Source organism: Pristiophorus japonicus, chromosome 13 (assembly GCF_044704955.1).
Source record: "Pristiophorus japonicus isolate sPriJap1 chromosome 13, sPriJap1.hap1, whole genome shotgun sequence".
NCBI classification, from domain to species: domain Eukaryota; kingdom Metazoa; phylum Chordata; class Chondrichthyes; family Pristiophoridae; genus Pristiophorus; species Pristiophorus japonicus.
In genome coordinates, this window is record NC_091989.1 from 123,285,025 (window position 1) to 123,309,533 (window position 24,509).

The following is a 24,509-nucleotide window of genomic DNA, read 5'->3' on the forward strand; positions in this document are numbered from 1 at the left end:
TTTCAGGGTCAAATGGGACACCAAGGTTTTGAACAGTCTGGTTCAGCCTCAAGACAGAAGTTGATGGAGAAGGATGGAGTCAGTGGCTAGGGAATGGAGTTTGTGACAGGGACTGAAAACAATGGCTTCGGTCTTCCCAATATTCAATTGGAGAAAATTTCTGATCCAGAACTGGATGTCGGACAAGCAGTCTGACATTTTGGGACAGAGGATGCATCGACAGAAGTGGTTGTGAGATAGAATTGGGTGTCATCAGCGTACATGTGGAAGCTTCGCTGTTTTTGGATGATGACACCAAGGGGCAACATGTAGATGAGAAATAGGAGGGGGGCCAAGGACAGATCTTGGGGGACACCAGAGGTAACAATGTGGGGGCGGGAAGTGAAGCCGTTGCAGGTGATTCTCTGGCTACAATTAGATAGGTAAGAATGGAACCAGTCTAGTGCAGTCCTACCCAGCTGGACTACACAGGAATGGAATAATTTAATACATATTAGACACAGAATTTGTTAGCAAATTATTTCTTGAACTGCAGTGACAACGTCACAGCTTTGAATAATCTTCTGCCATGGCCATAATATAAGTGCTTGTACGTCAGCTTTATGCACAATCTTGGAATCCACTTAAAATGGGGACACCTTACTTTAGTTTGAAATGAAACAGTGTGAATTACAACTTAATTGCACCTAGATTTTTATATTCTTACTTATAATCAAGCATAGACAGAAGACAGTGACATAAAATTTGCATTATAACATCAGTGCTCAGATAACATTCAGAAACTGTTGTTGTAGTTTAGGACATCATCTGAACCACTTGATCAAGGGCCATTTACTCTGTTACTCGTTATTTTACTAGCAGCTGACATTATTATGTTAGTATTATAAACCTATTCTCCCTATTAAAAGAATGTGAGATTTACAAAGAGTGAAATATATAACAATTAGAAAGAAAACATTTAAGCCATCTGCCTATATGTCAAGTAACTGATAAAAACACTCAAGGTTACACATCTTACATTTTATTTAAACACTATGATTTAAGAGCCTAGGATGCAAGTTCTTTCATTTGTATGTCTCTCAACAGCACAGCAATCTTAAAATTTCTTACAAAATTTTAAAATACAAAATGTACATGAAATTACAAGGCTCTGTAAACATCTGCAAAACAGTTGACTTAGCCTGTAGTAGTTTTGCTCCTTCTACAAAACGTACAATTGTTGAACAAATCCGACCGTTAGGAATGACATCTGTTTTGAGTATCAAAAATAGAGTTTTAAAGCAAGTGTTCACACCAGCAAGTGAAAGTTTTTATTCTTTGGTTAAAAAAAGGATGGCAGTTCCATTGACACAGTAATGTTTTCCAAAGGATGAACATAATTGCACTGAAGCCAGTTTCAGTTCGAAATTATACAATCCTATTCCATCCTTTTTGTAACTAACATGATTGTAATCCAGTACCCTTAAAGTAGTTTATTTTACTAAAATGCAACCACAGTTCATTGAAATTTACATTTTTTTTTGTAGCTTTTGAACAAAAGAAGAATTAAGGCTTTCCTACAGCTTTCCAAACATTCTACATGAGTCAGGAAACTGCTTTTTCTTTAAATACACATCAGAGCAGCACAGAGGGTACCACATACATCAGCTTTTTTTTTTAAGAATACCAACAACAGGCCAAAACCCCAACGTGCTGTTTACAAAACTGAATTTGCATAGCCTAATAAGTCTGTGCTTTTACGACAATCGATTAAAACAACTGAGATTCATAAAGTTGTTTTTTTCTACACTCCTATGAAAGAATTAAAGCAACAAAATGCAGTTTTATTAAGACCCTTGTACGTAATCCTTAAAGCAGATACATAGAAGTGGTTGTCCACAGCTAAAGTTTTTTTAGGATTTTAGTTTTTTTTAAAAAAAAAAGCAGTTCTAGAATTTCTATGTCTCAGGCGTCAAGGTAATTTGAAGGCATCGGGAGGTTCAGTGCATAGGATTTTCTGGGGGTTGTACGGGCTTCCGTACACTAGTACAGTACAGCTTCACAAGTCACTCCAGAGGATTTGCAAAGAAAACTCGGATGGTGTGCCAGTCATTACAAACTCCACATGCTATGATATCCAAGGTCAAAAGCTAAGGCAGGAAAACAGTCTAAACCCTTCATAGATTTCTTTATGCAATAAGTGCTAGATATAGTGAAATAAAACATGCCTGAACACTGTATGGTACTGGTTCAGTACAGGGAGATGAAAGCAAAGGATAAGCGCTATCTAACATTAAGAGTGATACTCAGCTCAGAGCTTCTGATTACGGAGATCGATGGCATTAAAAAATTATCCTGCTCAGTTAACCATTTTATATTTCTTGGAATAATGTTTTTAATGGTACCTAACCAAGCAATAATCTAATTGCAATTTGGCAGTAAAAAGGTCAACCCTAAACTCAAAGCTCACAACATAATTACTCCCAATTAACTATGAATAGGTCTTTTCACTGGCCCTGTAATAAGCTGAATTGTGCTCAGATTTGTGTTGTTCTTTTGGGATGGGTAATAAAATTAAACAAACATTCTCATGTGTTCCTTGTATATTCCTCATGTACGGTGCAGATTTTTTTTGCATTTAACAAGCAGTTTCCTTAGCATTGCAAGCAAATAGAAAAGAAAATTTATTATGCTGACAAAAATAAAAGCAACCTTTGTTTCACCTTTTATATTACATCATCCCCTGCCTCGTTCTTTAAACTGCATTTATGCTATTTCATAAAACAGTCTTTGAGTGTGCTTTCTGCATGAAACAGACACAGGCTGGTCTAATAATGGAGCTGCATCATTTGAATTTCATTTGCTTTTATATACATGTTTAGACTGGTATCCTATATCAGTGACTATTGCATTGTTTTTATAAATAGTTGATGATTAGGGATGCTATGGGGCTGTTAATTAGGTGACAAACTTGATTTCAATTATACTTTATGTCCTAGTCCTTTGTATGCTGCACAATTTCACTGGGATGAAGAACACATATATGGTGTTTCTCAATTACTGTACAATATATTTCCACTTTACCAAAAGCAATGCTATAAATTATAGTTACAACTACAATTATTTTAAATGTAAACCAGAGTATATCTGGTCTAAACAATCCCGATCATAAATCAGATATACCAGTAATGCTGTGGGAATGAAGCACTAGTTTTTTCCCCATCTGCCGCATTTTGCGCACACAGCTTATATGACTGCTCCTTTGTAGGACCTTCTTGATGTCAAGCAGTGGAGATTCACGTGTCACATGGGCTATTGCAAATGACCAAAACACTTCAAAAGCACTTGAAATCCTCTGCAAACTGTAGTCATTTAACTTGTTATCGTTCAATGGCTTCAACTTAAATCCTGTACATAGTAAAAGTTATTTATTCCAGAAGCTCTATTACAAAATGCATCAATTCTATGAAAGCTTCTGACAAATTCTAAAAGCTAAATTAGTAAGGCGCTTGTATTTGTGCTAACTTGAAGTACAGAGAAACATATCTACAAAGTTTCAAAAACTCCTTGCATTCGGAATGTTGTGTGTGTGTGTCCCCCCTCCCCTGCCCACCCCCCAATCCCAACCACATATTTCCATGATGGAATGGTCTGTTGAATCTACAAGATACCATTTTAAGTTTAGAAACAAATGCAGTACTACATTCGGCTTTGCTTCCTATTAACCAAGAACTGTTAGTCATTTTACATGATGGCTTCCATGTCATTGGCTAAACTGGACAGGTTTTCTTGTCTCTGGAAGTTTTCAATACAAGAAACCTTTTGCACAGCCTACAGCTTAAGCACTCTTCAGAATGACAAAATGCAGAATATGTCACTACTTACAGCATTTCTTTTACCATCTATTTATATCACCACCAAACCATAGACATACTAAAACCCCTTTTAGCTTAAAATGTGTAATATTTATGGTACATACTACAGCAGATACAAATCACTTTAATTGTGATAAAAACACTATCCATATACAGTATACTACTTGAATTAATCTACTAAAGGAGAGCTAACTCTCTAAATGTATTTCTAAAGTAGATTAAAGTCACTTCTATGTTTTTTCAGAGATTTTTTGCCTGTTGCAGTGAAATGCAGGCAACAGGAGACGGCATTTGTAGAGCATTACAATGTGGGACTGACACCATATGGTTCAGTTTCAGTATAGAACTGCAGCACCCCTTGGAGGAACTACGCAAGGATCCACTGTTCCAGTTTATAAAAGGCCACAATGTTGGAAGCACAACAATTTTTTTTGATTGTTGGATGGGGAGGGGGGAAAAAAAAAAAACAGGGGTTGATGATGGGCATCAATCTGATGAAGAACAGCAAGACAACGGAATACGTGGAATTTGTGGTTGACATTAGACTCCCTCGGGTATTCCACTTTCCAAAGCTCCAGGGCAGGCACACTGTGATTGGACATGCGTTGCTGTTGCACGAGAAGTTGGAATCTGTGACATATCTCTTCCTATAATTTCGTTGACTAGAGAGAAAAAGAAAAAAAAAAATCAGGGCAGTTCTAGGTATAGATAATAATTTAAGCATACAAACTTCTACAATCATAAAGTCAACAGTTTAGAAGTACAGGGCTCAGAAAAATGCACATGAATGTATTTCAATAGTTCGACGATTTTATTGAAGACCCCTTTTACAAGTCAAATCATTATAAAATTAATTTGAACACTTTTTAACCTATATATTTTTTTAAATATTAGCTAATAACAGCAACCCCTATTGACATCAGTGGGAGCACTGTCTTTGAAAATGTACTGATTCTAACAGCAAGAAAGATGAATTATCAGCAAACTCATTAACCCAGAGTGCTGTATTTTAGTCCTGTCTTCTCACACTACTAGGTTCATTGAGTCTTTATATTACACAGTATCACTTCTCAAATATAAATTATCTTGATTCGCAAAGCTCTAGAATCCATTTCATTTATACTGGAGGGGTAGTGATGGATTTCAGAGCACTGGTGCCAACATAAAAGCAACTTTCACAAGCCAAGCTTGCACAAGTGCAGTTATTTAAAAGCTCTCATTTCTCTGACAGTCAACGTTTCCCAATTAGTAAAGTCCTTTCAGGCCACTGATACAAATTCCCCCCCGCCCCCCATTTCTAGCTTGTGTAGATGGGCCGATTACTCAGCCCATCTATAGCCAGAAAATGTAGTGGCCAGCACTGCCATTTACAGCACTGAAAAAACACCTTTGGAGCCAAGAGATATTAGACACTTTCATTTACATTACAGCTCCATTGCCAAAAACAGGATTGCACATGGCCTTAGCACTTCAATGGAAATGCAGCATGCTATTACCCATCTGATCAACATTTGCTGGTTAAAAGAAAAAAAAAATTGTAAATAAGTTAATGCTTCCCACATTACAACGTGACTGCACTCCAAAAAGTACTTCATTGGCTGTAAAGCACTTGGAGACATCCAGTGGTCGTGAAAGGCATTAGAAAAGTCTTTTGTTCTTCTAATTTGATTGTAATTGTTTTAAAACTTTTTTTTAAAAAGTACTCCAATGATAAAAATCACTTTTAGTGGCAATAACTCAATCCATGAAGGGAAATGTGATTCATGCCAGAAGTACATGGGAACATGTTTACATGTTTTTCAAAAGTGAACTTAAGGTATCTTTAGTATTTATTAAGAATCAGTGTACAACAGCTGGTCAAGTCTGGGCTATTTGTAATTTTACAGCAATTCAAACAGATAGGCAAATACCAGGAATAAATCTGAGGCTTTAAAAAAGGTAATATGTTGCATGTATTTATCTAGAAAAGAAAAAATTAACTATTACTGTGAAAAGTTCAGTAGAAGCATTATAGAAATATTTCTGCTGATTGAATCTTTGACCAAATGGAATTTGCTGCTGGTGATGTTTTTCCTTTTAAGAAAGTTAATCAATTTTAATCAAAAATGAAAATCATAAAAATTAATTTATGACAATACAAACATAGATCTACATACATTACAGGACAATTCTCTACTGACCACTGCTGTAGGACAGCAGGACAATTTGTTTCTGTACGAAGTGTAATCTTTCATTAAATGTGGCTACAAGAGGAAACAGTAAGGTGTTGTCGACAAGGGTTCAGATAAATATGTTAATTCTTTGAATCAATGAGTGTAGGTGGTTGAAAACAAACCAATGACGTCAATGGGTTGCATTTCTTTAGGTCATTTAAGGCCAATTAAGGTAGAAATTCATTGTTTTTGAGGGAAAATTTTATTACAAGCTTAAAATGCTATGCACTGAAAAAGATGACTGTACACTTAATGTGCAGCAAATTAATCAAATGAGCCACAAACACAGGACTGAAGTTATGTTGAAACTTTCAAAACACTGAAAATATAAACTTGAGAGAACATTTTGCATTGATAACAGATTTCTTTTGGAAAAGATTACATCTATGTATGATCTCAGCTACATTTACTACATTAGGAACTGCTACAATACTCTATTTTCTAATTGTGAAAATATGCCTCTTGTCCACTAGGCTTCACATCCAATTATAAAGTGCATGGCTGTATTCTAGTCAGCTACATTCAAGAATACAGCCCAAGGGTAGAATAATACTGTTATTATATAGCAGTGGTGCAATTTCTTTACAACTTGCAATGGAACAAGTGAATATTTTATTCAGTTTGGTCATTTGAATGAAGATTATAATAGCTCTGTGTAGACAATACTTGCCAACAATTTATGAAGAATTAGAACTAATTTCAAAAATCTCATCTAATGACTGGGAAGGCTCTGCAAATAGCAGATCTAAGTGCCATATAAAACCTCACATTCTTCAAATGAGTCTCATAGGTACAGCTCAACAGTTACATCCCTAACTACTAATGGCCATAATGTCGTCCAGCAGGGGAACCAGAATTGCTTATTGCACACAGCTGCACTTCATCTTCTCATCTCTCCGTCTGCCTGCTATATGATCAAAAAACATGCATTCTAAACATAGCACAACACTTGTATCTGCGATAGGATTTAAAATATCCATTTGCCATGGACCACACCATAATGATTTTTTATACTTGCTGGGTTCATGTTATAAAATATTAGACCACATATTGTTGCCATCTGAATCAGTCATATATGTCGACAACACCGTCACAATTAGTAAATTACATGGTCAAGCAGTAGTTTGGAGCATCTGCATACTACAACACAAGACTTTCCAAACATTAAGCCCAATTTCAGCTGCAACAGAGACGAGGTATCATTATGGTGATCAATCCCATTGTGAGAAAAGAAGTCGGAAAACCCTGAAAAACTTGCATATATTTCTCAGTGACACTGGTAGAAAGCTGAGGTGATCTCAACCGGACTGAGGAGACTTCACAAAGGAAAAAGGAGACAGAACAAAAATGGTTCATTTCATATTTTGCTAAGATGTCATTTATAATTGTTGCATGGATGACCGATCATAATGCAATTAAAAATGTAAGAGAAGGCAATGGTTAGAAAAATGTTCCTGAAATCAGAATTATCTGCAATTTAACCTCAGCTTTATTTTATATCCTTACTGATTTTCTCTCCTTTCCTCCCCCTCACTCCACCTCCAAAAATATCAAATCCCTGTTAGGGAAGTTTTGCTTAGGTACCAGGTGCTGCCCTATGGTACCGCTCCCAAATGGCCATTATTCAGATACTGACATTATTCAGATGAGGACTATTCAACCACATGGCACATCACAGATAAGCCAAATCCCATTCTTAATCAATATCCACATACAGGCACTTTCCAACAAAGATATCAAGTGAGAACTCTGTTTTCTCCCTTCCTAGTCCAAGAGAGCAGAGGTCAGCAACCTGCTGCTTCCTCCATCAATTTAGTATTTCATAGATATAGTAGATAATAAGGGTACTGTTACCAGAAATGACAGAAACTGTAATAGACAGTGACGCCTGAGCAGAAAATCTTTAGATCTTTCTACAATATGTTCTGAATGCATTTCATTAATGGTAGTGTTATTAATCAAATTCTAATCGTTGTAAACATACAGAAAGCACCTTTATTGGGTTTTTGAAAATACTTTAAGTACCCAGATGACAAAAACAAACTTGGATTTAAATTTGTGGATAGAGGTACCTGTATTGTGAATTGTATTTAGACAGGACATGCTGGAGTCACAAGACCATGAATAATATTTGGTCTGGTCTGTGTGAACATGGCATGTTTATACCACGTCCTAGGGTTTAGTGTGACTGTGAGGCTGAATTAAGAGGAGCCACCCCATTTACACTTCAAATCTTTCACAGTGTAACTCCATGGAAGCTCTGTTCATTCCTTTTTTGTGCTTGTGCTCTTTGCGCCATAAGTATAGTTTATTCCTAATAATTTGTAGCTGCTTATGCTAAAAAATTGAATTTTCCAATAATTTGAATTAAAAGTAGTGTATATATGACACCAATGAAATGTGGAGGCCACATAGATAATTTATTCTATGGGAAATACTTCACTCTGTACTCCTTCCACATTATTCCTTGCATTAAACTCTTCTTGGTACAGTTTGATTGCCTCTTTTCTTGGAAAGGGTCCCTGGTAATAACTGAATGGATTGTCTTCGCAGAGAGATGCCCTTATGCAGTTGAATATGTTATTAGTTTTTCTACAAGTCAGTCAGGTGCTGGGCTGACATCCACAGAGTTTGCAATATGGCATTAATATAGGGGCAAGGTGATACTGTAAACCAGAGTTGTGTTGTCAGTTCATATCCTGTCTTGCTCTGAATGATGTCATTGTGCTAGGTCAGCAGCCACACAAATCATCGTTCCAATCTATGTGTCAGGAGTATTGGGCTCAAGTTTCGGGCCGCGCCTAGAACGGGGCAGCCCCGACCTGGACGCCCATTTTTCGCACCCGAAAGTGCGCCTAAAAAATACCTGCAGATTCTCCGGCTCCCTGCAGGTCCTTTGGAGCTCGGCGCGGCGCAGTGCGAGCTGTGGGGGGCGGAGCCAGGTCCCTGCGCTGAAATCAGTGCCGGGACCTTTGCACAGGCGCGCTACAGTGGGCGCGCATGTGCAGTAGCTCCAGGCGCCTGATATTTATGGGAGGGGCCCGAAGCACGCAGCCCTTAAGCCCTGACCGAATGGGCTCACTGGGGCGGCGAAGATCAGGCTGCACCTCCCTCGTCCAGCTCCTGCTCTAGCTCCAGCTTCCTCCCCTGTTCAGCTGGCTCTCCCAACACCCCCACCCCCCCCACCCCATTCTGACTCCCCCTCTACCCCTGCACCCCCCCAGCTCCCGCTCCGACCCCACGTCCCACCGAGCTCCCGCTCTCCCCTCCTCTTCCCCCCCCCCCCCCCCCCCCCCCGAGCTCCCGCTCTCCCCTCCCACCCTCCCCCAAAGCTCCCGCTCTCCCCACCTCCGAGCTCCCGCTCTCCCCTCCCCCATCCTCCGAATTCCGGCTCTCCCCCCCCCACGGAGCCCCCGTTCCCCTCCCCCCCACACGGAGCCCCCGCTCCCCTTCCCCCACCCACCCCACCCCGAGCCCCCGCTCCCCTCCCCCGCCCGCCGCACCCCCTCCTCCTCCTCCCCTCCCCCGCTCTCTCCTCCCCCCTCCCCCGCTCTCTCCTCCCCCCTCCCCTTCCCCCCCCACACCGAGCCCCCGCTCCCCTCCCCCGCTCGCTCCCCCTCCCGCCGCACCCCCTCCTCCTCCTCCCCTCCCCTCGCTCTTCTTCTTCCCCCCCCCCCGAGCTCCCGCTCTTCTTCCCCTTCCCCATCCGTGCTCCCCCCACCCCCCCCCCTCCGAGTTCCCACTCTCTCTTCCCTCCCCGCCCCCGAACCCCTCCCCAGCTCCCGCTCCAACGACCCCACCCCGCTGTCAGAAACACAGACACTGACAGTGAGAGAGAGAGACACACACACATTGGGGGGGGGGGGGGGGGGGAAGAGAGAGGCCCATCCCAGCACGTTGTTGGAGGGCTCCCGGTGTTGCAGTCGGTGAGTAGAAAATTTTTTATTTCTTGATTTTTTAATTTTTAAAATGTTTTATTAATTTTTTTTGATTGATTTATTGATGTATTTATCATTTATTATTGATGATGGCTCTTTATTTGTAAAACTGAAGTGTTTAATGTTTATGAACTTCCCTCCAACCCCCCCCCCCCACCCCCCAATTCCCTACGCCTGATTTGTAACCTATGCCTGATTTTTTAAGTGTAGGCAAGGTTTTTCTGAGGAACAAAAATCTAAACTTAACTCTATTCTAAGTTAGTTTGGAGTAAGTTTTCATTGCCTAAACTTTCAAAACGGTCGTAAGTGACCGGACACGCCCCCTTTTGAAAAAAAAAAATCTGTTCCAAACTGAAACTGTTCTAACTAACTAGAACTGGAGCAAACTAAATGCCGAGAATTGCAATTTCTAAGATACTCCATTCTAAACCAGTTGCTCCAAAAAAACAGGAGCAACTCAGGCCGAAACTTGGCCCCATTATGCGGGGATCTTAGACCCCTTACACCCAGGGTCCCTCAAGGTGCGAGTTACAGAAAGAGAGATAGTCCACAAATTTGATGGTTAAGAGGGCTGCAAAGAGACGATAGCAGCACCTTTGAGCTGTTATCATCAGGAGGTGGCAAGCTGGTTCATTATAGCTGGGTAAGAGTTATAACAAAGGTACACATATTTAAATGTTCCACAATATCATCATTTTTGTATTTCTACATGGGTGAGTTGGGGAAAAATGACAATAATGATTCGACTGAAGTTTCTTTGAATAACATGAACCATAAATAAAAGCGATATGTCTGAATAACCAGAAAACAGACTTTGAACTGGGACATTTTAAAAAGTAATTGACAGCTAGATGGATCAATCCATATTCATTTTCAAAAAGGAACTCGTGTCTTCAAGTGGGCAATATTAATGAACTCTGGTTAACATTCAGTGAAGCCTCTTGAAGTTAATTAAAGGACAAGTTTCTGTTCACAAACAGCAGCACAACATATAGCAAGGGTCTAGAAGAGAGTGTCGATCAGGCTGGTTTCTACGATGAAGACTGATAAGTAGGTACATATTGAATCTCGAGTGTTTCCACATATTGTACATGGGTACACAGAATAAAACAATGACACCTATTTACTGTCACTTTGGTAATGCCCACGTGACTGGAAAAGTTGTATATTCAATATTCTAAAATTCCCATTCAATAAGAGGTTTAAGGAAAACCTGTTGGATCTGCCATTAGTACAGTTTGCAAGTGCTATAAATTATAGTACATATAAAGTATGACACCCAAATAAACTATTTTGAGTCTCCAAACTGTGGTACAGAAAATTTTACACAAGTAAAATTTTGTTTGCCCAATATTAATGCATTCCTTCTCAGTGGGATAGCCCCATTTACCCAAGTTCACAAAACTTTGTGCAGGTTGACTTAGGGAACCCCAAGTGTGTATAAGAGTACTGTTGGAGTTTAACCAGTGAAAATCATATAAATTACCCTGTACACAGGGACCACCTTACCAGATAGAGCACATGGATTATATGGTTATCTGCAGCCAACTGAGTGAAATCACAGCCTCCTGCGACAATTCTACATCTCCAAATCACAATCATGAGTCAGACTGGCTGGTCATTCATCAATAATGTTCTTGATTCATAAGATGGTTATTAGAACCATCACCAGGGTAAGACAGCAAATACCGGAGTAGCACAACTCATCTTAAACATGTGACTGTTTTGCTAGCAACCTCCTGATCACATGTACTAATACATACTTTACCCCTTATATCTTATTTCTGTAAAATTTGAAGTAAAACTAGTCGACCGTTCAATGCTTCTAACGTGACATAATTGGTGTTATACACATTTACATTTGTAAATAATTACCGTCATCAGAGTGTATATAAAGGAAAAAAAAGCAAAGTTGAACCAGCAAGCTAACATATAATCTCAATTACATAAGTGTGTACACATACAAATGTGCAAAATAGGAGAACAAAGACATTTCTAATCCTTTCAAAACTGATGTGCATCTTGGAAGGACAAGTTATCTGTCTGAAGGTTTTGAAGATTTATTCTGGTTGTAATGTACAGATAGTGGATATGCTTTTAAAGATTTAGCTGCAGGCTAAGTAATTTTTCATGTAAAATAGAATATGGATTTTTAAAAATCTACTGTAGTAATTGGTGCGAAATTCAAATTATGAAGACTGGAAATTACATTTGAACAGGAGATGCTGTTTGAGACGGGCTCGAGTGGTGAAAGATAATGAACGACCCAAATAAACCACCTGCAACTCAGGATTCTTTTTTATATGCTGGTTTGCTAACTCAAATTTGCTTAATCAACAACATCTTTTATCTTTTATACACTGTGCATGAAACACCTGCTTCTGCAAATGCATAGTCAAAGGATGCATTATTGTCAATGCTTCCAAATAGTTGATGACAGCCAGAAATATATGGCACTGAATCAATAATGGAATAGCTTGTTAACTACAATCATCTTTTTGGTATCAGAGCAAAAATATAGCACTACTCCCGGAAGGTTAAAATTCTAATTACAATATATTTATCTCGATTTAATTTGCTCAATCATGGTGCACTGTTACTGATGGAAAATACTAGCAATCTTGTGTTTTGTGCCATTAACTCTACCCTTTTAAAATTTAATGTTTAGTCCACAGAGGAAATAAGCCACATTTGTGTTTCTATTCCCATGGGTCCTTTTTGTTATCAACTTAACAATATTCATGATCCTGTGTTTCATGCCACTAAGTTAAAGTGGTAACAGAAGGAAAAATAAAATTATATGGTTTTCTACTTTGTTCAATTAAAGAATATAGGAAGCTTTTAGCAGCTATAATTTGGTTTGTGGTCACATTTTAAACAAATGCAAAATTGATAATGAAGTGCTCTATGGAATTGTGACTTTTACAATATTCAGAGAACATTGCTACAATAATTATATTTTGTTATAACTATGGAAGAAGAAAAAGCTCCTCATCCACATTTGGCTTTCTCCATAACTTTGTTACTTTTCAGAGGAAGTAACCAACTAATATGATTCAGAGTTCAAAAGAAATTCCAAAGATAATCAGGATACTAACCTACCATAACTTGTTACAACTTATCTCTGTCCACAGGTGCCTTTCCCAAAGCAAATCTCAATACCTTCATTTTTTTCTTTGCTTTTGATTATCTCAAATTCGAGCCAATTTTTGGACAGAATTATTTATTTTGTGTACGAGTGCTGAAAGTTGGTCAAAATCTTTTCTTATTTTGAGAATAAATAAATTCTAAATGATTGAACACAGTTGTTCTTTTTGTGTTGCAGTGAATTTTCTCCTTTTCCTTAGAGGAGTTAAACTGTACTCACTGTTCTCTTTCAAAAGGTTCGACATGATCATATTTGCCTTTTTCAGGATAGAGCTACCTATTGGGATGGAAAGCACTCCAATATTCATCCAGTGTAGCCCAAATTCATCCCCCTCCTATTCTTCACCAAAATGTTGCCTTTGGACAATATTTTCTGGACGCATGGGGTCAGCTGCCACAAATATGTGGACAATACTCAGGTTTACCTCTTCTCATGCTAGACTCCACAAATGTCATTATGCTGTCTTACATCAAGTCGTGGATCAGCAATACTGGCAAGACTCAAACTATTTGTTCAGCCCAATATCCCTGTTCCCATACCCATTTTTAGATGTATATTCGAGCTCGACCCAATGGTGTACAACTTTGGGTCCTTGTTCAACTCAAAGCAGAGCTTCAAATCCCACATCCAATCTATCAAGAAAACGCTCTACTTCCACCTCTGGCCCCTCATTATCCTGATCCTTCGCACCCATTGCCACCAAAACCATCATTCACTTTTCTCATCTCTAGATTTGACTTTTTCATTGCTTTCTGTGTCAGCCCTCTGAGCTCAACCTTCATAAACTCCAACTCAATCACCCACATCCTACCCCACACAAGTCCCACTATCTATTCATCATCATAGGCAGTCCCTCGGAATCGAGGAAGACTTGCTTCCACTCTTAGCATGAGTTCTTAGGTGGCTGTACAGTCCAATACGAGAACCACAGTCTCTATCACAGGTGGGACAGATAGTCATTGAGGGAAAGGGTGGGCAGGGCTTGATTTCTGCATGCTCTCGGTGACGATACACGAGGAGCTCAGCGCCCTCCCAAATGCACTTCCTCCACTTAAGGGCGGTCTACGGCCAGGGACTCCCAGGTGTTAGTGGGGATTTTGCACTTTATCAGGGAGGCTTTGAGGGTGTCGTTGTAATGTTTCCTCTGCCCGCCTTTGGCTCGTTTGCCGTGGATGAGTTCCGAGTAGAGCACTTGCTTCGGGAGTCTCGTATCTGGCATGCAAACTATGTGGCCTGCCCAGCGGAGCTGATCAAGTGTGGCCAGTGCTTCAATGCTGGGGATGTTGGCCTGAACGAGGACGCTAATGTTTGTGCGTCTGTCCTCCCAGGGGATTTTTGCAGGATCTTACGGAGACATCGCTGGTGGTATTTCTCCAGTGACTTGAGGTGTCTACTGTATATGGTCCACGTCTCTGAGCCAAACAGGAGGGCGGGTATTACTACGGCCCTGTAGACCATGAGCTTAGTGACAGTTTTGAGGGGCTGATCCTTCAAACACTCTTTTCCTCAGGCTTCAAAACTCCATACTTGACAGCCTCAATTGCCTCCCTGTCCCTCATTGCACTGACTTCAAATCCTCATGTCAATACATGCTCCTGCATACATGTGGAACCTCTTCCTACCCTGTGTTTCTGCTTGCAACATTTCTTCTTTCAACTCTGGTATATTGCGCATTCTCCTCTTCCTGCACTCTATCATTGTTGACAGAGCCTTCATCGTGCCATCACACTCAAACTCTCCCTTGAACTCCCACCTTGTTACATTTCTTCCCCATCCTTCTAATGCCTCAGTAAAAACCTACCTACTTTTGACCACCACCCCAAAGTTCCTTCCTGTTGCTGCTTGGGTCTGGCCTCTAACTGTGAAGCACTTTAGGAAATTGTGCTAAAAATGCTATGTAAACGTATAAAGTTGCTACTGGTGCATATACCTTTAAGACAATTGCACGTGCTCCAGGAGCCGAAGAGGACAGCAATAATATAGCTTAAACATTTCATTGTGGAATAAAAACACCCTGAACCCCTCATGCCAGGAGTGTGATGGATTACTCTCCATTTGCCTGGATAAGTGCAGCTCCAACAACACTCAAGTTCAACACCATCCAGGACAAAGCAGCCAGCTTGATTGGCAACAATCAACCAGCTTAAACATTCACTCCCTCCACTACCAGCGTACCGTGGCTGCAGTGAGTACCATCTACAAGATGCACTGTAGTAACTCACCAAGACTTCTTCAACAGTACTTCCCAAACCCGTGACCTCTACCACCTAGGACAAGGGTAAGGGTAGCAGCAACATGGGGACACCACCACCTGCAAGTTCCCCTCCAAGTCACACATCATCCTGCCTTGGAAATATATCGCCATTTCTTCATCATCGCTGGGTCAAAATCCTGGAGCTCCCTATCCAACAGCACTATGGGAACTGCAGCGATTCAAAAAGGCGGCTCACCACCACCTTCTCAACGGCAATAAATGCTGACATTGCTAGAGATGCCCACATCCCATGAATGAAGAAAAATACCAGTCAAGAAAAGATTTGAAAGTACTGTTGCAATATTTTTGGTCAACTCTGAGCCATGTTAGTTCTTGTATGTCATATATTCCAAGTGCTGTTTAATTAGTAAAGCTTTGCTTCACTATGTTCTGTCCAAAAAAACAATGTAAAGAACTTGCAGGATACAGCCAAGTTAAAACAGTTACTCTGTAATGTCCAAAATGCTGAGTGAACAAACAATTTTATATTCTATTCACATTACCATGCTGTACCAATAGCAGCAAAACTTCCGTGGCAGCCCTATAATATTAACAAAGCACTACTGCTGTCAGAGGAGTCAGGAGAGACTTTACAAGCTGATTTTCTAAAGCTCCTCTGAAGGCAGCAATGCTTGCATTTTTGAATATAAACAGCTGTAGCAGCCATGTTTTCAAGTTACTGATGAGCTAAATGTGGATTTTACAGATCTTCTCGAATATTGGGGGAATGTTCGTGGCGAGAAACAAAACTGTAATAGCATATTGAAAGTAAATGAAGGTGAGCAGTTATTTCCCAGTTGCTACGCTGCTCTGAATTTTCCCCTGCAGTTCTGCACACCAGCAGCTTTGTCACTGTCACATGGGTACTGTGAATAGCACTAACCCTTACACTCCTAAAGTTCTTGGTTCAAGTCTTGATGGCAGCTGGCATTAACAGTTGACTGTTTTACCTGCAACAGTTTCAATGCTGGTAAGAGCACCTTCTATCAAAAAAACAACCAATCATTTAAAGACAGTGCACTTAATTATCTGATTGTACCTGTACTAAAATCTCACACCAAGTTATTCCCTCCAATATGATTTTGCATGAAATAATCCCAACACAGCCTTTTCAGAAATGTATGATGCTGTGAAGCAGGAAATTTAAATCAAACTAGCGTAAGCATCTAATGCAAACCTTATTTCATCAGTTCATGCTTGAAAGGGTAATTTACTACCTTCCTCTGATGATTCGGCTCTGGGGAAATTACATTCACACCCGAACTAAGTAGTCGATAGAGATGGAAAGTGTATCGACATGACTTGAGTGAAATCAGTGGTTAATAAAGCACAATCTCTGAGCTATTGTTCAGAGTCACAGGTGGTAGAGGCGTTGCAATTTTCAAAAGTGGAAAGGAAACAAGGTAAAAGGAACCCCCCAAAAAGACTATCATTTTCTGTCCATATTCTAAAATTATCCCTTCCCCCACTATCAGTGACTGAACGCATCATATAGAACTGGTTCATGTTTACAATAGATTGAATTTTACTTGTTTGACATTGGCCCTTTTTAACCTTTGCCATCTTGAACATATTTCTTCTTGTAAAGCACCTTGGACCTCCCTCGGGAGCCGCGCCTCACAACTTGAGCCGCCTTGGGGAAATCCCCTCCATGCCTTTCAGTTCTGCGCGGAGAGGTTTCCTGTAAGGGCTGCTCCTGCACACTCTCCTGCACACATCCGGACACGCCATGGTGCAACATCTTGCCGTCCGGAGGAGGCGGGGGTCCCCGATGGAGTGCACTCTATGCGGGAGTCCTCCCACTGTTTATCGGGGACTTGGCCTGGAGGGTGGTGCACGGAGCAGTCCCGTGCAACAAATTTTTACGCCGGTTCACGGGCTCCCAGGCCGCCTGCAATTTCTGTGGTCTGGAAGAGTCCGTGTTCCACGTTTTTATGGAGTGTGCGAGGTTGCAGCCCCTGTTTCATTATTTAAAGGGGCTGCTCCTCAATTTCTGGTTGCACTTCAGTCCCACACTCCTGATCTTTGGGCACCCTGTGTGGAGGGGAGCGGGTAGGTCCGAGGGCCTCCTCGTAGGACTGCTCCTGGGCACAGCCAAGGGTGCTATCAGCCGGTCCAGGCAGCGGGTGGTCGAGGGGGGTCGTTCAGCCTGACTGCCTGCCTCTCTTCCGCACGTACATCCGGGCCAGGGTGTCCTTGGAGATGGAGCACGCGGTGTCCACCGGCACGCTCGTGGCCTTCCACAAGAGGTGGGCGCCGGAGGGACTGGAGTGCATTGTCACCCCCGGCAACCAAATTTTTATTTGATTTTATATGTTTTAAAGTTTAATTTGTTTTAATTGCTGGGTTTTTAGTGTCCCCTCCCCTTTTATAGGGGGCACTTGTATATATATCTCTGGGGTTTTTTGGGCAGTAAAACCAAAGAAACACAAAGATCACCAAAAAAAACCACAAAAAGAGCGTGTGAAAAGTGTCTGGTGTGTCCACCAGATCGGAGGGGGCACTTGATTTAAATGTTTAATTTTGTCTTCAAAAGAGTTGTAAAGCACCTTGGGATGTTTCACTATGTTAAAGGCAAGTTTATACACAGAATTTACAGTACAGAAACAGGCCACTCGGTCAGTGTTTATGCTCCACACGTGTGTCCCCCCATCCGGCTTCATCTAACCCTATCTGCATATCCTTCTATTCCTTTCTCTCTCATGTGCTTCCATGTGGTTAAAAAGTTCCACCACCTTCCTGAAGTTTCTCCTGAATTCTTTATTCTTTATTAGATTTATTAGTGACTATCTTATATTTATGGCCCCTAGTTTACAACTCACCCACAGTGGAAACATTGGGCTCAATTTTGGCCAGGAGTTGGTCAGTTTATTGTTGGAGCAACTTGATTTTTCTGGAGTATCTTAAAAATCCCCATTTTGCACATTCAATTTGCGCCAGTATAACTGAGTTAGTTAGAGGACTTTTTTCGTTTAGTTTTTTTTTCTCAAAAGGGGGCGTTACTGGCCACTTAGGCCACTTTGGCCAGCTAATAGTTACTCCAAATCTACTTAGGCCACCGTATGTGGCCACTTCAGAAAATCCTTGCGGAGAGTTAAGAAATCAGCGCAGGTAGGTACAGCGGAGGCCAGCAGAACTTAATGACTTGACTAAAGAATGTGAATAGGATCAAACAGCTATACAGGACATCTTATGACAAACTTTGCAAAGTTAATTTACAACAGAAGCATTCATGGAAGCTTAAACTACAAAAATAAAAGAAGTAAAAGATAGTTGAATTAAACTGCCCTAATCTCACAACTAATTTAAACCACTATTTGTTTGCAATGATTACACTGGGCCAAAATTGAGCCCATATTATCTAAATAAAGTCTACTTCAATAAATAAGATATTCTCAGTGTTCCTTAGTCACTTATGTTCTTCTTTCACAATAGCACTAGGTGAATAGGCTTGACAAATGGTCACCACTATTCATGAGACAAAACATGTTTACATAATTTTTTCAAAATATCCAGAAGTCCAGAAAAATGACAAGCCATTAAGTTCAAAAATGGCTACAGTGCATAAAATTTCAAACCCGAGGTCGATCACACCGGGAGGCCAGGGCTAGGGGCGGGCATCGGATCCAACACACACAACGGCTGCAGCACGCAGAGAGGCTGGGGCGAGGAGCTACTGCGCATGCGTGGACACTCCACTGCGCATGTGCAGATGTCCCGGCACTGTTTTCAGTGCAGGACGCTGGCTCCGCCCCCAACTTGACTGGCCATGCTGCGCGACGACCGAGGAGAGGCCGGACAGCGGCCAAAGTAGGGAGCGATTTTTTTCGGCGCACTTATCAACGGAGAAAAGCAGCGCATCTTCAGTAAGTGCGCCGAAAAAAGGGTGGGCCAAAATTGAGCCCATAGTCTCTACGTCTACGCTATCGAATCCTTTCAGAATTTTAAGAACTTCTATTAGGTCATCCCTCAGTCTTCTCTTTTCCAGAGAAAAGAGCCCAAGCCTGTTCAGTCATTGCTGATAGTTATAACCTCTCAGTCCTGGTGTCATCCTTGTAAATCTATTCTTGCACCTTCTCTAGTGCCTTTATACCTTTTTTGTAATATGGAGACAGAACTGTACACAGTACTCCAAGTGTGGTCTAACCAAGGTTCTACACGAGTTTACCAGAACCTCTATGCTTTTCAATTCTATTCCTCTATAAATGAACCCCAGTGCTTTGTTTACATTTTTATGGCCATGTTAACTTGAGTTGCTACTTTTAATGATTTGAGAATGTGTACACCTAGATCTCTTTGTTCCTCTACCCCATTTAGTCTCCTATTTTCCAACGATTATGTGGCCCCCTTATTCCTCCTAACAAAATGCACCACCTCAATTAAGTTAAAATTAATTTGCCATATTATGAAAGTTTGTTAACATCTTGTATTTTGTCACACCCTTCCTCCGTATTAACTACACCCCCAATTTGTTGCCATCTGCAAATGTTGTAATTGTACTTCCGATTCCCGAGTCCAAATCTTTTATGTAAATGCTGAGCAGCAGTGGTCCCAGCACCAATCCCTACAGAACACCACTTCCCACCTTCTGCCAGTCTGAGTAACTACCTTTAATCCCTACTCTGTTTTCTGGTTTGTAGCCAGCTTTCTATCCATTCTGTAAGTTGTTTTAATATCAATAAGGCATCAGCTCGCAAAGACCCAAAATCATTCTTACTAACTTCTCTGAGCACTTTTCAATGCAGCATACATCTTTTGACGGCAAGACACTCAAAACTGCAAATAATGTTCGAAATGTGGCTAAGATTAATGATCTAAACAAGAGAATGCAACTTATTTTTGACTTATACTTAAATGCTATCGAAGTGTATTTTAGTTCCCGATTAGACTTGTCGATAATTTCATACTGACTAGATACTTTCAATGAACTATTAATCACATTGAGATCCTTTTCCTTTGCTAATAGACACTTCTTTTAGTACACATTTCATGTTTCCTGTTCCAGTGCGCATAACCTTACATTTATCTGCAAACAGTCCCCTCCTACGCACACAAATACGTTTTGCTTTTATAAGCTTTTCTCTTTTGCCAGCAGTAAATCATCCCTAGAAAACAAAGTGTGTAAATGACTGACATTAATTATTTCTTGCACCTTGTGCTTTTTCCTATGGTGGTGACTGTTGCTTTCTTGGCCATTAACATGAGATTTAGTTGGATTTGTATATGCTCTTTGCCGCAGTGTTACAACATGGCCAGGAATTCACTATTATTGTAGAATTTATGCCCTTAATTATGGTTCCTCCACTCCACTCCACCCCACCCCTACAGAAATTGTTTTGCACTTGTGCTTCACAGAGAAATGAAAGAAGCTCAGGTAAAATAACTGAAAATGAAATTAGATCTTGTGTCAAATGTTGCTCTTTTTGTTTCCTTTTATGATGCCACTATAAAAGCATCAATGGCAGACCCGTACCCACAGGGACACAAAATCCTGTGAAAACATAACTAAACCTCAGTAGCCATACTGTCTCACTTGCACTATTTTGTCCAGCAGTACAATTTCAACATGTTGCTTCTCCATATTCTCCACGACCAACTAAGGTATAACTTACCTCAGTTGCATAATTTTTCCATTTTGTAAAAGTTTATCTGTACTTGCAGGTAAAAATAAAAATAGTATCAAAGCTCTTGCATAACAGGAAACAGACTTAAATGTGGTCCTTTATAATACCTCCCTGTGCAATAAATCACAGTTGTGGCAGTCTCTTTTCAATTTGGCAAGCCAAAAATTAACTGAGGGAAGTAAGACTATCAAACTCTGAATACATTATACCTTACGTTTCATAAAATATACCCTGCAGTCAAATTGAACTCCTATTTCTAATTTTTAAAATTTGTGGTAATTTTCTTTCAATTTAAACATTACCATATAGCTTACACCTCATTCTTTCTTATTTTTGCAATATGCTTTCTTACTTTTGCTATATTAATTCCCAGCTACACTGCCTGATCACACATGACCAGATTTAACAAAAGTAGTCTTTATTTCACAGCTGCCTATTTATTAGCATGCTACTAAGCCAAGATGAACAAAAACAAACCAAAAGTATGACGTTTTAAGTACCTGCATTAATAAATTTAAATGTCAATATTAATCACACACTTCTTTAATTTACTGACACTTGATCTTGTTGCAGCAATGGATCACTTTCATTAGAGGTCAAACAACTGCACTACATACTGTAGAACAGAGACCTATACATTAACTTTGTTTTTTCTTCTAAAGGGAACTGGTTAAAATAACTTACAATTGCAGAGAAATATTCCAGACTCTGAATTCATCAAGTCATAAATTATTAGTGGCATGACAGAACAAAGAAAAAAAATGGAATTGTGTATAAAGGGTATGGAATATCAATAATTTAGAATTGGAAGTGAGTTACAAAGCTGTAATCTAATCGAAGGCTCAGTTTAGGTTATAAACCTATGAGCCTGAAACTATCAGTTAATTGCCACTGAATTTTTCTTGAAGGCTACCAATCCAAAAGTACAAATCTTGAGCTGGCAAGTAGCAGGTAGCAACCAAACACTTCCAAAAATTGTGTGAAGTTGGTTTGAGCCATCTTGATTTTTTTTCCGCCGTAGAAAATTTGAGGAAAAGTAACATTTATAACAAAAAAAAACCACGTTATAAAATCTAAACAATTTTGAATAAAATGCTTAGTCACATCAGCAGGGAGACTGAGAATAACTTAGATTGGGTTGGGTGGTCTCCCACCAAGAGTATTTCTTGGCCCGCCTACCCTGAATAGTTGCTGGCCTGCATGGCCATTCTGAGAGCTTCCCAATCTGTCTACACCAGGTGTTTACCAATCATCCCGCCTGCTTCTCAAACCCTCTGCCCATCCAGAGTGCCTCCCAGTCTCCTAGCTTGCTCACTTGGCTCTCCACCCATCCCAAGTGCTTTCTGACCCACTTGCTCAGTCTGAGTGGTTTCCAGCTTGCCAACTGGGCCTAAGTGCATCTCCATCTGCTATTTACCCTCCTGCCTGAAGTGTTTTCTGGTCAAGTGCTTCATGAGCTGTCATGAACTAAATATGAAGGAAGAGAAAAGACTGCACAAGGTAAAGAGAGAGAAAGTAAAGTGAAGACCAAAAGGGAGAAATGATAGTGAGAAAAATATAGAAGTGAAGGAGGAATAGGAGAGGTAGAAGTAAAGGATAGAGAGCATGAGAGTGATGGGAAGAGAGCATAAGAGAAAGCATAAGTGGGGGACAGAAGTGGGGGAACAGATCATGAGTGACAGAGCAAGAGAGCATGAGTGAGAAAGAGCAAATTTAGATTATTTTGGTGATATTTATCAAGGACGGTATTTGTTACTCAAATAAGCTGCAAGTGAAGGCCAATGAATGTCAACAATTACTGGCCTAACTGGGAGAAAGTTCTATAATTCTATTTAGCAGCCAAAGGAAAGGACTCAGAAGCTCACCATGTGACCTTGATACTATTTTAAGATGTAGACTAACACATTTGTCAGACAGTATTTCTTCCAGCATCAACACAGTTGAGTACAATCAAAGTTTCTCACTGGGTTGATTTGATGAACTGTTACATTCAACACATGAAAAATAAATGTTTTAAGGATAAACTCTATATTACTGTCAACAAAAAATGGGGAGGGAAAGGAGAAGAAATAAATACAGGAATTATCCTGAGTCATTTAATGACTATGGTGAAACATCCAACAGATTTACACTGGAATAGGGCAGCTAAAGTTGAGGAGTTTGACTCTAACATTGCTTCAATTAAGCCCTGATGCAACACAAAACTATGGTCTAATTCTGAATATTTTATTATTTTATAATACTGGAAGTGAATTATTGACTTTATTTACCCACAATAGCTCTAACCTAGAGAACACCATCTGCTTTTATAAACAAAAATGTATGTTGGCTTAAGTGTGTTCTACACTGGTAATTACTATGTATATATGCTTGCACTGCAAACAAGGCTGCACTAATAAATTACTGTGCTGATAAAGAAAATCAGATACCTAATCAGAAAAATAATCTGTTTTACGGGTTCAGACTTCCAAAGAGAACATTTTAAGCTCTGTAATCTTGGTTAACAAAGGCTGTAGCTTTTTATAGCATCTCAAGACACCTCAGCATACCATTGCAATAACCTGTAACTTTTGATAAGCAACATAAAAACTAAGAACCTTTACGTGTAACAAATTTATGCGCTAACACTTCTGTTTAATCTAAAAAAACTTCGAACACAAATACTAAACATTGCTGTATTTTTGATATTATCTGAGCTAGTTTGTAAAGAAACTTACTGTCATAAAAATATTGATACAGAAATGTTGCAATAATTGACATTAGTTATTTCATACTGATTTATCAGCTATTGCCTTATACCCTGTAACTTTTTTCTATCTGAGCATAACCTGCTCCATACGTATGTAATTTCCATATGGCAATATAGATGTGACATTTACTCCATTATCTACTATACAACATATGCCATTTTAGTAAATCATGAATACAAGAGCATATTGCATCAACTTAAATGGAAGGATCATGTTATTAGCGGGAGCTGTTAAAAATTGAAATCTGTGATTGTTGATTCATTGTTGAAGTATTAAAATTAAAGTTTAAAGATTCTACAACTGATTATTCAGTTGTCCTGACATAGAGAACTGATTACAAAGTATTAACCCCTTCACCTTGTGTATAGGGTTGAATCTAATGTAGACTTTCTAGTTTTTAGTGTTTACTTTTAGTGGTTTATGTTTTTTGACTATTAATTTTTTTCTCATTAAAGAAGTCAGTAAAGGAATGGAAGGAGTCATCAGTAATGCTATCAAGCAACAATGACTTACCAATAACCCACTCACCACTCAGATCAGGATTCACCAGAGCCACTCAACAACTGATTTCATCAGTCTTAATCCAGACATGAACACAAGAATTGAATGGCAGGAGAGTAATTGTCCTAAACTTCAAGGCAGTCTTACACTACCTACAACAACAACTTGTATTTATATAGCATCTTTAACATAGTACAGCAAGACAAAACAGACACATTTGACACCGA

General features: G+C 39.8%; 1 protein-coding gene across 2 annotated transcripts in view; it reads right to left on the reverse strand.

Annotated features, from left to right (window-relative positions):
- Positions 1–1,005: 1,005 nt before the first annotated feature.
- The window catches only part of nfatc3a (nuclear factor of activated T cells 3a), a 177,745-nt gene continuing 154,241 nt past the window's right edge, over positions 1,006–24,509 (reverse strand). For both annotated transcript variants that reach the window (XM_070897983.1, XM_070897982.1), the window contains one exon: positions 1,006–4,516. In XM_070897983.1, coding sequence (XP_070754084.1) covers positions 4,395–4,516 — 122 coding nt within the window. In that variant the 3' untranslated portion in view covers positions 1,006–4,394. The remainder of the gene's footprint in view (positions 4,517–24,509) is intronic.